Genomic DNA, 14,911 nt, shown 5'->3' with positions numbered 1-14,911 from the left:
GATCGAACCTAGGGCCTCCTTGACCTGCACACCTTAGTCCCAAACCTTGAGCGACATATATCTAGGGGCTCATCAAGGGAACCGCAAAGCATTTTCATTTATTGAAGTGACAGTTCGACACTCACAAACATGTGTACAGATGTGCGGCATCAATTCTAGAAAGCCCATTTTCTAAGAAACCACTTATTTACATAGAATGTACAGCATAGAAACAAGCCATTCAGCCCAACTGGTCCGTGCTGGTGTTTATGCTCCACACGAGCCTCCTCCCACCCCTCTTCATCTAACCCTATCCTTCCAGACCTTTCTCCCTCATGTGTTTATCTAGCTTCCCCTTAAATGCATCTATGCTATTCATCTCAACTACTCCTTGTGGTAGCAAGTTCCACATCCTGACCATTCTCTGGGTGAAAAAAAAAGGCGACTCAGCCTGAAAATAAACAAATCACCTACAAATTCTGACTAAAATATACAACCAGCTTATTCTAGGTGACAGATCAATGTTCACAAGCAGACACATCCCCTTGCTCATGAAAGTTTGAATTAAAAATGTAAATAAGTTATTACAGATGTGAAGTGCAGATAATGCAAAATTTTCCAAATATTAAACATGTCAGTTTTGATTATATAGAACTGACAGGCAATCCGAGCAGACAGATAGAATGGAACTGAGTGGAGGCAGTTCAAGGAGATTTAAAGGTAACTCTGATTATACACTGATTGACTCTTTCAAGAAAAATGATTAGCTGCACTTCACAATAGCTCCTCTAATTGACAAGAATCCAACAAAGCACCATCCTCTTGAGCTGACAGTGTAGAAGCAGCAATTTACAGATCCGTTCTTTCTGTAGCTTCTGTCACATTATCTGCAGGGACAAAATCACCAAACTGATGCTATTTTCACAAAGTGTTTCCGAGCTGTTTGCATTTAAAAAAAAATGCGGCTCCTGATGTCTAGCTGTGGCGATGCACTGCCCTGCGTGACACTGAGCCCTACAGAGCAGAAAGTCCCCGCTTTTATTTGCAGTCTGGCTTGAGCGAACTGATCTCAGTCATGGCAGCAGTAAGGGGCTGCATTCAGCTGCATTGATAATGGGCTGGGAAATTAGCCTGGGATCCCAGATCTGATCGCTATCTGATGCCCGCTGGAATGTGAGCGTGAATGGATATCAGGTGAGGGCAGGATAAGGCTGGGGGTGACTAACCCCCATCCCCGACAGGCAAATGCCCAGTCGACACTCACTGGCCAAGTGCACACATGAAGACGTGCTATTTAAGTGAGTTGCCAGAGGACATCAGGCACTCTTCGAACACTACACCAGCCAGAGTCAGCACTTTCAGAAGAGGAAGGAGAAACTGGAAGAAAGATGAGCAAAAAAAAAAGAAATGATTCTACAAGATTGGCAAAATATCTGGTCACAAGAATCACACTGTGAAGAATAGGATATCTGGCAGATGACCATGGAATCCAGGACATATTCTGCAATGACCCACAAGTAACAAAATGCTGATTAGATTAAGTAGTGGTCAGATTATCATGGAATCATTTCCCTTTACCATGGCTGCTGTTTATTGTGTGGAAGTGTTTTGCAAAATAGCAATGTTACTCACCTTTTAAAATTGTTTCATCGACCTCTGCTCTTCAAAGCGCTGACCCCTATTGTGATACAATTTTGTGGGCAGCCCTCTGGTGTCTGGCCCGAGTATCCATTCTTCATGCGCGAGTCTGGGCAGTAAATGCCAAGCGGCTATTTGACCATGGTGGGCATCAAAGCCAAGCCCGATCCTGTCCTCAGTCAACATTCACATGTATATCCTTTATGGCAGGGGTCACTGGATAGAAGTCAGAAGCAGGATCTCTGGTGCATTTTCTTCCCCTCCCTAGACCAGGAGTGCCCAAACTAATTGTGGTGTCCCAGCTGTGATCAGCAAAGTCAGCAACTGCCGGCAATTGAACCCAAGAGTGTGTGGAGGGTAAACACCAACATGGCCTGGTTGGGCCAAACTGCTGTATTGTAATTTCTATGTAATTCTATGTGGTCTTTTGGTTATTGTATGGCACAGTATCACGTCACACAGTGCATTTACCAGCTGAGACATTGGGATGTGAATTTATTTTTTCATCGGTTATTTCTGCACAGGAAGATAAACTGGCACATGACGTTGTTAGGTAACGGTAGAATCAGGCTTCAGGCATTGCTAGGCCCCCTTCCCAAGTAACCCGAATATTGCCATATTTAATGATTGATGGCAATGGTTCCTCTCATGTACTTTTCCATTTCCCTACTGCGTGCGTACAGTTCAGTGTTTTTTAATCTTCCATGCCTTTAGTCTATTTTTCTCTTTCATTTGATCCTACCACAGACCCCAAATAGTCTCTCCTAACTAAACGGCTTTGCTCCTGTAATCATGATTACCCTCTACAAACATCTTAATGAATATTGTAAATAAATTAATCCAGGGCGTACAGGCTTGAGAAACTTGGCATTGTTGATCTTGGACAGGCCTCCAGACCCACTGATCCCAAAGGCAATAAGGCCATTCAGAAATTCGATGCCTGAATGTGGTGAACTGTAAACGCACAGTGTTATTTCCCAACAAATAATCAAGAGCTTTGCCACATTAAACTCACCCACTATTTGTCAAGTTGGACTGACTTTCCGTATTCTAATATCTACCTTCCGCCTCTGCTGGTTAATCAAACAGCGTTGTGCATTTGTCAGCAGGCGCAGAATTAATTTTTATACCAAAAAAACCCAAACAAAACTGGAGCCTCACTCAGCTGATGTGTGTAATTAGCACTAAATTATCCCATTTGGCGCATGACGTCCCTCAGTTATAAGGTGGCTGAGGAGTTCAAAATGTAAGTAGGGCACAAGCTTATTTTGAAACGTGGCATAAACAAAGGTGAAATGAAACAATACTAAAAATATACAGAGGGTCCATCAGCATCTGAAACAGGAGGACAGGTTAACATTTCAGCCGAGACCCTCAAGGTTCTGATGAAAGGCAACACCCGAAAACGTTAACCTGTCTTTCTCGTTGGCTGCGGACGACTGATATATACACAATTTTTCTTTTCATCTGTTGAGAAATGATGGGGATCAATTTTAACTCCAAGCGGGTTTCTGAAAACCGCGGGAATCAATTAGTTTCCCGTCGGTCTGTTGCAGTGAGAGGCCATGGTGGTTTTAACCGCCAAGGCTCATCACCATGCCGCTGGTCCACTTCCCGCCCAGAGCTGGCTGCCAGCCTCATGAAAACCAGGCAGCCCATGGGCGCCCACAGCTCATCCAGGTAGGTATGTATGGGGAAGGGGTGTTAGAATGTTCTCGTCGGAGGGAAGGGGGCAGGGGAGGCTTACATTGTCCTTGTGGGACCCGGAGGTTCACTATGGCTCCTTCTGGCCCCCAACCAAGGAAAGTTAAAAACTTACCTTGAATGGCCTCTTTATACCTTTATCCTCTTTTGACTTGCTTCAGCCTGGTGCGAAAGCCGTGGTGCCTTCCCCCACTCAGGCCTGAGTTCATATGCTGTCGGGGTCCAATTGACGTCATCAGACCCTGATTAGCAGACTAGACGGACCCTGCCGGATTCAGGTTAAAATTGGATGTGGCGGGATCCAGACGGCTTTTGGGCAGTTAAGTAACCCAGAGCATTTTAACTCCCCACCCGCCCAGTTTCTGTCGGGCAGATGGATTCAAATCCCCCTCTATGGACAATATATGCTATCAGTATGAAGGCATGCTTTGAACCCCAGCCATATTGACATCCAACAGGCATTATAAAATGAACTAAAACTATGAAAGTTGGCCATTTTATTACGAGGTAGACTGAAATACGGAGAATCGCAAAATGGATGTTAAGCAAGATAACAAAGCATTTTCATCCCCCACACAATTGAGAATCAATAAGTCAGAGGGTTAAGACTGTGGCATTTGCACAACTCAGAGTTACTCTCTGACGTTTTGTCAAGGATCAAATTCTTTACCAATGTCTTGCTCAGGAACACTGCTGCTCCATGCACCATAGGGTGATGGGATGCGGGTCTGCACACCAATGATTCCCACACTGCGAGCTCCTGATGTCAATCATGCCACTCTGGGCAGCTGCCAACTGGAGGCCAAACACTGACCTACAGGTAATGAGGGGGTAAAAAGTGCTGCAGGACCAACAGTTCCATTCTGATTTAATGGGCTCCTTCACTTGCCTTTTGGAAGCTGGGATCACCCTGCCCACAAACAGCATCCTATTGCGATCATTTGCTGGAGATCAAAACAAAAAGGTGAGAGGGAACAGCTCGGTCAACAGCCCAGATTGCAGGCCCAGAAACTCAGTGGGCAGCAAATCAGCTGATGGTCAGCTCCCCCAACAGCTCTTTGATTTGATCCAGTGAGTAGCTGAGTCATACAGATCAGGAAGGTCGCAGATTTGATCCCTGGTCTGTGCTGAGGTAGCTGATTTCAACAGGGGCAGCAGTCGGAGGTGCCTTAATTGGCCCTCACGACCCTGGGTTAGGGAGGGAAAAATTGGCCAGGGTTCGCACTCCTGATTGCTATCCAGTGACTCCTGCTGGAAATGTGCGTGTGTGGACGTCGAATGTTGGGCTTGGCTGTGAGGAACGCACAGTGGGATAGCCTGTCAAAACTCACTGCCTCGTTTCAAATGTGAAGAACGCCCATTTGGGCAGGGTGCCCGAAAGGTACCTGCACCCAGGACACCACAAGTAAGAAAAAAGGGACCATCCTACAAATATTTCACAAAAGGAAAAGATTACATGCCAAAGATCAGCAAGCCAGTGAAGTGGCACCTGAAGAAGCATGACCAGCTATTGAAAAGTTTCCAAGTGTCCCTTGCACTCGATGCTGTATTGGAGCCAAAAATCAGGGTAAAGACGCCAGAGATTACCATAGGGGTTATGCAAGAACTTAACCGCAGAGGAACGCTTCAAAATGCACTTGCAGGACGAGACGAGAAACAGCTTAGTATCTTCCTTAGCTTCCTCATCAGGCATGTTGTTGATCTGAGGTTTTAATAAATGTGGCAGAGATTATTATTGGTATTATTATTGGTTTCTCCCCATCTCTCCTGAAAGCACTGGCAAAAGCCAGGGCGTTCAGGAGAGATGGGGAGAAACGGGATTACCATTAGCAAGATAAGGAACTTCACCAATGGTAAAGAAAGCCAGTTGGAAGCTGGGTCAGAGAGCAGTAAAACCCTAAAAGTAGCAAGATGGGAAGACAAATGATGAACAGAACATAAGTAACTCCCTCCCCCGGATCAGTAAGACAGAGAGCGGTAGTGTAAAACGGGAGATATCGGATGTTAAACATCCCTCCTGATTTTCGTCTCGATTGAAGTCAATCGGGAGAGGTGTTTAACGGGTAGGCCAGCCGATATCATGCATTTTCCTCTGTCATCTGAAGTCAAAATTATCCCCAAAGCATTTTAAAGATTTAAAAAATATTTTTATATATCTTTGATTTGTAATTTAATCTGGATCTTCCTTCTCCCGTGCCAAAAACTAATTTGTGAAGAAACAACAATGTGGGACACTCAATTTCATGAATTATCCAATTCAGGTGATTATTATTTGCTGTTGCTTCTTGAGGATGTGGTTACACGGGTTGACATGCCATTCATTGCAAATTAACGATGGGTCGGATTTTGCTGTGAGCGGTGAACGAACTTGCACTCACCCAGAGACTTTCCATGGGGTTTTGCACGGTAAATTACTGTGAATTAGAGATCCATTCAGCACGGGGCCCACTACAGGGCATCTGGAACCTGTGTGAACAGGGCAAGCAACTGTGTGCCTCCTTAACCAACCAGATTGAAGAATCGTTAATGAGCAGCGCAGAGTCTGAACCAGGAAGTGCAAGATAGAATAATGAATTCAATGTTAAATCAGGTACAGAAAGCGAAATAAAGAGAGGGAAAGAAAGACTGGATTAAGAGAGACAGAAAGAAAAATTTTTTTTAAAATGTATTTACATTTTTTGTTTCAAATTGATGAAGGCTGCTCGGATGACGCTCAGATTAAAAAAATGTATTTACATTTTTTTTAACTCTTCAACAATAATTAAAAGCTGAAGTGATGAGACTCCGCACTTGTAAAAGTTAATTTTCAGTGCCAGAGGGGTTGTTTGGCAGTAATTAAGGCTTACCATGCCATTAAAAGGGTGCCGAGACTGGAATGGACAAGCCCTAATTTTTTGTGGCGAGTTTAGTCCTTATCTACGACATCAATACAGAAAATTCACTTCTTTCGGGAGTCAGGAGATGCCGTTTCCACGCAGTTTATGGAGGGGCAGCGCATCTTGGACAGCAACTTCCAGATTTTCTCGTTTAACTGCGCATGTGTCCGAATTGCACATAAATAACAGCCTCACCGTTATTTTCACAGCAAAATCCGGCCCAATGGAATCACTCTGTGTTAACAGACTATCCATTTTACATCACGAAAAGCTTTAGGATTACATGATTTGGCATCAGAAAATTGTTTCAAATTGATGAAGGCTGCTTGGATGACGCTCAGATTAAAATAAATACTGCAGTGAACTGATGAAAGTGCTTCCTAATCGGCATCAAAACAACTAGATCCCTCAAAATCAAACAGCAAGGCTTTCATGAGAAAAGCAATGGCTTTGTACCACAGCTCGCTGTATTGTCAGAAGATGCTGCACTCCTGCTCCTCCCAGCTCCACATTCGGGTAAGTTACTTACCTTCTTGGTTGGGCCTGGTAGGCGATCCCTAGGCTTGGTTTCCCTGAGTGCAGCCCTCAGGGTAGACCAGTGTTGGAGAGGAGACCTCAAACAGGCGTTAGGCCCCACATGCAGAGGGCCTAATGCCTGCTTCAGGCATGGGTAAAGGATGCATATTTTTTGTCCTTACCCAATATAGTGGGCAGCGCCCTATGAAGTGCACGCACGCTTCCTGCCCTCCATATTGGGGCCTTAGTTGGCTGCTTAGCGCCTGAAGAAAGTCCAATTTCTAGGCCCAGATCTTTCAGTTGAGGTGATGGAGAAAGCGAGTGAAAAGGTGATAACAGCTCTCACATCAGCAGCTAGGTGGACTGTAAAGAGAAAGATAGGGGAAAAGAAGGGACATAAAAGGGACAGAGGAGAACGAGAGAGAAAAAGAAGAGAAGGGGAGAGCAGAAAGGAAGAGCAGAAAAAGAGAGAAGAGCCTTAAGAAAGAGAGGGAAAATAGAGTATATTAATGCTACATTTAGGGGCAGATTCTCCTGTTCTTGAACCTGGGGATATTGGAGAACCTGGGTACCGCAAATACAGGATAATCGGGCGGGAAGGAGTGCATGCCTATAATAGAGTTCGACCAATTTTATTTTATTTGCTGCACCCAGATGATTCAACAGCCCCTGATACAGGAACAGGAAAATGTGCGCCTTATTCTGCCAGTGGCAGCCACCGCGGGCTTGCATCGTTGCAAAACTGGGGGAACAGTAGGGTCCCACATATTGTACACAAACCCATTCACAGGGCACCGCTCACCAGCCTCCCACTGCCAGGGTAATTTCTAATGATTGAAAATAGCCGACACGATAGTCAGCTCTTTTCAGTCATGTGACTGGTGTTACTGTGGGCTGCCAAAGTTCGTTTTCACTTGAGAAGCCTGCAGCTATTAGTGGAACTTCACACCAGCTGCTATTATTTATCCATGCCAATTTTCTCCCATCCTTTCCTCCAATGAAAGCGTTAACTCCTTGCCGAGCTATAGTTCAAAGGTCGACGGTTACCCTCTGGCACCTTGTCCAAGTGGCCATTACTGATGGACTAGCCTTGACATTGAGTACTGGAAACATTTTCAACCATTGGGACATCACAGCAGTGCCCAATCCTGTTCTCAGCTAACATCCACACCACCACCACGACCAATTCCCTCTCTCTAACCCGGAGACACTGAGGTCAGTAGGGATGCCCTTAATGTCATGGATTTAGGTCTCACCCTAGGACGTGAGCACATGGTCTAGGTCAACACTTCAGTGCAGTACTGAGAGAGTACTATATTTTTTAGAGACGCCATCTTTTGGATGAGATGGTAATCCAAGGCTCTGTCCGTCTGCTCAGGTAGATGTGAAAGTTCCCAAAGAAAAGCAGGGGAACTCGTGGCCAATTTAATTCCGCAGCCAACCAAAGCACAATTAACTGGCCATTTATCTCATTGCTGTTTGTGGGACCTTGCTGAGTGCAAATTAGCTCCCACATTTGCCTACACAATAAGAATGATTATACTTTCAAGAAAAGAGTTCATGAAGTGCTTTGGGACATCCTGAGGATGTGAAAGGCAGTGTATGAATGCAGGTTTTTCTTTCTCTCTTATCAGCATGGTTGAGATCAGCTAACTCTGCAGAGGAGAGAAATGAACCTAGGATCTTCCTTGTCTGTAAGATTCAGCTTTGCGCTGGATAAACTCAGTAAGCTATCAGGGAACCCTAACAGTTGGCTTCCTGCAGTTAATGCCCATCTTCCTGGTGTGAGACCACCACTTCCAGGTAATTTTTGATTGGCGATTGGCTGAAAGCATTTCCTGTAGTCACTAGAAGATGTAGCTTCTACTCTACCCTATCACAGATCTTCCTTTTTGTTCTCTCCTCCCCTCCCCACCTTTCCATGGCTCCGTACTTGCTTAAAAACTGTTAACTCTTTCACATCTTCCAGTTCTGAAGAATGGTTTTCGACCTGAAACGTTAACTCCGTTTCTTTCTCCACAGATGCTGCCTGACTTGCTGAGCTTTTCCAGCATTTTCTGTTTTTATTTCCGATTTCCAGCATCTGCAGTATTTTGCTTTTGATGGAGAAGAAATAGCTTTCTCACTTAATGATAACAATGAAGAATAGCAGTGACTTGGAAAAGCTGCATCATCAGTAATCGGACAGCAAGCAGATTAAAGCATCCGGAACTGTGTGACCCACGCAGCTTTCCAGTTTATGTTTTCGGTGCTAGACGATGCCTTTGGGTACATGGCTGACTCATACCTGGGATTTGTCCAATAGTGACGTCTCTGGCCAAAAGTACTTCTGTGGAATAATGGTAACTAAACTGGCATGGTCACTTAACTTGACAAGCTACAGCCACTGCACACGGGGCAGCGACTAAACCTGGTGCCCAGGCATCATTTCCCTCTCCAACCATCAACCATCGTTCTCAGCACAGTCACTGGGCTTGGGGAAGGAGAGGACGCACCTCATAATCTTCTGAAAAAGCAGGGGCTTTGGCTTTGAAGAAGAGGTTACATGTACTAGTTACCAAAATATAATGAAGTTGAGGTAGGCCCAATAGTCTCTCTAAGCTGGAAAGGGCACTTATGCTCCAGGGGCCATAAACGACTGGTTGGTCTTGCTCCTGCTCCAACAGAATTTCACTGAGTTCAAATAAGACACTGAAAACTCTCCTAAGCCTGGTACTGTGCTACTTGATTAGACAGCATTAAGGAATACAAATATTTACATTATTCTGTTTGTTATGTTACCAATTTAGTAGTCAAGTATAGAACTGTAGTTTAAACTCCATTAAATAGTAGACGCAGGAACTGCATGTGAACATGTGCCTACATTAATGTTCCGACAACAACTTGCATTTGTATAGCACCTTTAACACTGTTAAATGCCCTATGGCTCTTCACAGGAGCGTAACCAGACAACAAAAAAATTATCCTACAGCATAATTTCAAGGCAATCATGACTATTGACTAATTCCGACAATGCAGCTGGTTCAATATAAAATATTATACAGGCCACATATTAAATGAATTGTCTCTATATCAGATGGGATTGACTGAGACACATTTAGTGCACAAGGTGCTGCTAAAGTATATGATACAATCCACACTACCTCAGGTAATGTTAAACAACGGCCAATGAAAATTAAAGCTCCAATGTTGTGATTATATGAGATTGCACGAGCGCCATTTTTGTGCAAAAATATATTCCGACACTTATTTTAACAAAAAATTTGAGCCATCAGTTTTGCCTTATTCTTCACTAAATATTTATGCTTCCTGATCATAGAATCATAGGATCACACAGGACAGGCACAGGGCATTCAGCCCCAGCAAGTCTGCACCAGTGTTTTCTCTGTGTTGGATATAATCGGCAATAATACTTAGAATCTTTGGATTTTGCATGTTCTGATGAACAAAACAAATCAGCATTGAACATCAGTGAGTGGTTCCTTGCCACTGGCTATATCTGACACTGGACATTACAGATAGCATCATGTCAAATGGAGACTGTGGGCGATTTCAGATAAGCCAGGGTTACCTTGGAATTGCAGACAGGATTGGGGACCTCATGGGCATGCTGCGAGAGGATTTTGAAGCTGCTGAACAGGTTTTGCGGGGAGGGAAATCTGGGCAATGTAGAGAGGACAACAGTGATTCCAGAGAGACAGGAAGTGAGGGAAGGGGAAGGGTACATGAGGGGGAAATCTCACAGGTATGAAGTGAGCCAAGGGTCTGAGATACATAGAAAGGGCCGGAAGGATCTTGGGATCATGGAAAGGGCATAAAGTGTAGGGAGGGTTCTTCAAGACCCCTCCACTTACTCATTCTGTAGCTCAAGGACTCTTCTTCCTGCTTGTTCCCTTGTCTCTGACATCCATTCCCCGCCCACCCTTGCGTCTCTGTGATCTAGCCTAATTCTGGCATATTATTATATTATTCCACTGTACAGTCATAGGGTAAGATTTTTTATTATTTTGTTTCAAATTCCGATCTCTTACCTTTCCACATCCTCCTTCGTTAGAGCTGGGAGCTCGCTGGATGTGTGTTCCATTCAGGGCTGTTCCATTCAATGTCTCTCAAGGGGGATGAATGTCCACAGCCAGGCTGCCACACACATTCTTCTTGCTCTCATAAACTACTCTTCTCTTAGCTTTGCAACAGAACTCCCATCCGCAGATCCTAACTCAGCCCAGACAGAATTGTGGACAATCAAATCCTTCAGAGAAAAAACACAAAACAGAGAATGCATTACGTAAATATTAATTTCTGAATGTAGAGAACGTCATGGTTACCAATCACTTCTCAGTTTTTTCCACTTCAAATTACCCCCACCTCCATTTTCTCCCATTACTTTCCCTTCCCAATGGTGGCATCTTATGCTGGGATATAGTTGCATGGGTGGTTGTAGTCCTCTAGTAACTTGTCCACATTGGCATTCTTCACATGTGACTCTGGACGGTAAGTGTTGGCGACCTATTCAACTGTAAGGGTCATGACAATCAAGACTAACTATGTCCTCATCCAATGTCCACACACAAGTACTTCTACCTGGGCTCACTGGATAGTGACCAAGAATAGGCTCCTTGGCTGGGTCTTCAGCTCATTAGACTGAAGTTGCTGAGGTCAATTGTAGCAGCATCAACCCTCCCCTGCCCTACTGGTCAGGATCAATTAACTTAGCACAGTTAAGGATTGAAAATGGAGATGAAAACATGGGTCTGATAACAACACAGCCAGTGTTATGTCCCACGTAAGACAGCCCCATTAACTTCCGTGGGTGTTCTCCTGACCATCTGCCATGGCTTTGTTGGAAGCTCTGCCGTAACTTTGTTGGCAGCTCTGCTGTAACTTTGGAGAAACAACGTAAACAATGGAGGATTGGGAGAACCTCTGTTGAAATTCTATTCCAGCATATGTTTGCTTTATTAGAGAGGTAGCCAAATGGGGATTGATTCCAGCTATCAGGATACCACAATTGGATCTTCTCTCTGCAACAGCAGCAGTTGCACCAGAATGGGAAGATCAGACCGCTCTGTTGCCTCCTGCCCCAAGCTCACTGCCTCTGGCATAGTGAGTGGGGGGGAGTGCAAATTCAAGTCAACAAAATTCACTTACGTCAGAGTACTAAGCAAGCACAAAGCACAAAAAGTCAATTGTTTTTTGTTGTGATCCATCAGAAATAACTAAACAGAAATTCTTCAATGATAGCTGCATTGCTACACTGAGCTCTGTATAAAAAAGGAGCTTTATCCAATGATAAGAGCCAAAGAGCTCATGGAGCCTTTGTCTCCTTTTCCCATCCCCCACGCACACTTCCCAAAATACTGTTATTAAAACCGTGGCCCCAAAAATCCACGAGGTGACATATCTAGTGGTATCCTGAGAGCCAAGTTCAATCTCCATTTGGATACCTCACTACTTTAATAAAGCAATGATATGCTGGGGTAGAATTTGCACAGGGGTTCTCCCAATCGTTCTGAGATTCACCCACACCAGACCCCCATGGCTACCAGCTATACTAAGTATTATAATAAAGGTGGTGCCAACGGTCTCTGAGAGTTTGCTCAAAAGGTGTGACTGATTGCATATATGTAATCGTCAGGGTCAAGAATTTATCGTGAAACTTCAAGGAATCCTATCTGAGCCCAGTGCCTTTTGGAGGGGGTGGCATAGGGTGTGATGGGGAAAGTCTTCTATCTCTCTGTAGTATGGGAATTTAGCGAGAAGATCTATTAAAAGTTCAGAAAACATACTTTACGTCTGTGTTTCACAAACAGAAGAATGTCGGTCCCATAGGCTTTTTTGGAAATGTGCATTAATTCCACTACTCGTGGGTTATAAAACTGTATCAAATCATCGCCCTGAAGTTCACAGCCACAACTGCTTATGAGGTGTTATTTATTTGGAAATCTGACTCCCAACAGCTCAGGACACCGGGTCAATAGATGTAAATTTAGAAGGCTGAAGCTTAATGCAGTAGAAACACTCCAAACCACAGCAGTATTGAATGAGCGACTTCGCTGCCAGTCGAACAGTACGTTTTCGCCTCATTCAAACCAAGACTGGAAGGAGAGATCAATAAATTGCTTGAATTGAACATTGCCATTTCCTTTAAAAAATATAAGCAAATAGCTATACTTCGGCAAGAAAAGTACAGTTAAATAGGACACTAGCGTTCGACCACATTTCAGAAAACTGCATTGTGCCAGCATCCTGCCTGCCCACATTCATAAACAACCACATTAAACCCATATCTCTACCACTGTAAACAAACTGAGACTTAAACACATCGGACATTACCTGGGACTGTTTTCAAGTATATTGGCAATAAAACTGTGATTCCAAATTCTTAACTACTCACTGCTGCCAAATGGATAAATAAAAAATATGAGGACACTGGAAGGGAGGCTCAGTGGCACTGAGGCATGGTAACATGACATGCTTGTCATTGCCCACACCAATCTCGGCCGAGCTGGTTCTGAGGGAAGTCAAGCATTCCCCCACCCACAACCGCCCAACCCGAGGGAGGAAGGGAAAATTGTAGGGCCAATTCAGCAAGGATGAGATTGCAAGATGGCAGCAAGGTTGGGAGTACTGGAGCTATAGTGTTACAGGAGCGCAGCCTCACTGAAATTCAGAGTTTAAAAACAAGTGCCCATCACTGTTCAGCCAGTTTAACTAATGACATGCTGCTGTCAATCATACAAACAGTCCCAGAGCAGAGGCAACCATCAGGTAGGTTCCACTACTTGTCTATGGATGCAAATCACATCAATATTGACACAGTATACGTCAGTTTTGCTGATGATTTAGTGATTATCTGTTGGGTTTTTGAATCAATATTCATTCAGCTTTGCGGCAGAAAACCAGGTCATGCATCACTCTGTTCTTTTTGATGCAGCTTTTAGACTCGGTTGAGTTTGAATCCGACTCAATCTGAATGATTACTTCAAAGTGGGGTTGCCAACTCTGCTTGGATGTTTCCCTGGAGGTTTCATCACATCCAATCACATTCTGCCTCCAAACGCTCCACCCCCACACTCCCACCATTGGCGGCCCGGCACGTCCATCCTCGCTGTGCACCACCTTCCCGCGCTAATTATAAAGTGACCATACTCTTCATTGTCCGATTGGATGATTCTTTCCTATCAGTCAAACAGCCATTTTTCCCCCCATAACCAATATTTTTATAACTAATAAAATGAAAGTGTTCAAAGAAATTGGAAAAAAAAGACACCATTTTTTTTTAATGCCCCTAAGATTTTTTTTCTCCCAAGTTTGGTCACATCAGTGTCCTGGAAATTCATCTTTAATTCCTGGAGGCTCCAGGACAATCCTGGAGGGATGGCAAACCTACTTCAAAGTGTGGAGTTGTAAAGTTACTCGCACTAGACTAAGAAAAACGTAGCACAAATGGAGGAAATAGCCAACCCCAGCACACAACAGCCAGACACTCAGTCAGGTGGACGAGGGGACGTCCAACAGCACATTTAACATAATGTACCAGCCAACTTACAAGCGTGGGCAGAAAAGTCTTGAGGCCTGTGCAGCTATTTTTTTTAACAGAATCAGGCTCGGTAAAACTGACATACCGTTCCACATGAAATTCCCCCTTGCGCCGTTCCCTCGCCCAGGCACAAAAGCACTTGAATGAGAACCTCAGAAATCGTTGATTGTTTTAGCAGGTGTTTTCCTATTTTGTTGGCCAGAGAAATTAATTTCCGTCTGAACAAACACAAATTCCACTGCGTCAAAAAATACCCTGAACGAACTCACGTGCACTGAGCAAACACTGTGGGAGTCAGTTTTCTTCAGGCCTGGCCAAGCTAACCAGATCCAGATCATTGGATTTCTGTCCCATAATTCTGCAATGTGATATACTTGCGTACAGGTGTTCAGGCATTCGGTGGCTACAGGCCCTGTGACAAAAAAGTACTTTTGTCCCTGTTAGATTATTGATTTGGATTGGTAACAGTTCACACACGATTGCGGTCAATGAAGGTTCCCTAGATTGATTCCTGGGATAAGAGGGTTGTCCTATGATGAGAGATTGAGTAAAATGGGCCTATATTCTCTGGAGTTTAGAAGAATGAGAGGTCATCTCATTGAAACACACAAGATTCTGAGGGGGCTTGACAGGGTAGATGCTGTGAGGTTGTTTGCCC

At 44.2% G+C, this 14,911-nt stretch overlaps 1 protein-coding gene across 2 annotated transcripts in view; it reads right to left on the bottom strand.

The window, feature by feature from the left end:
- The window catches only part of LOC137299885 (thyroid hormone receptor alpha), a 256,341-nt gene that overhangs the window by 89,307 nt on the left and 152,123 nt on the right, over positions 1-14,911 (bottom strand). For both annotated transcript variants that reach the window (XM_067968857.1, XM_067968858.1), the window contains exon 3: positions 10,745-10,962. In XM_067968857.1, the coding sequence (XP_067824958.1) occupies positions 10,745-10,797 (53 nt within the window). In that variant the 5' untranslated portion in view covers positions 10,798-10,962. The remainder of the gene's footprint in view (positions 1-10,744; positions 10,963-14,911) is intronic.

This window comes from Heptranchias perlo, chromosome 30 (assembly GCF_035084215.1).
Source record: "Heptranchias perlo isolate sHepPer1 chromosome 30, sHepPer1.hap1, whole genome shotgun sequence".
Classification (NCBI taxonomy): domain Eukaryota; kingdom Metazoa; phylum Chordata; class Chondrichthyes; order Hexanchiformes; family Hexanchidae; genus Heptranchias; species Heptranchias perlo.
Note: the sequence above shows the minus strand (reverse complement) of the source record. Positions and strands in the feature narration are given on the sequence as shown.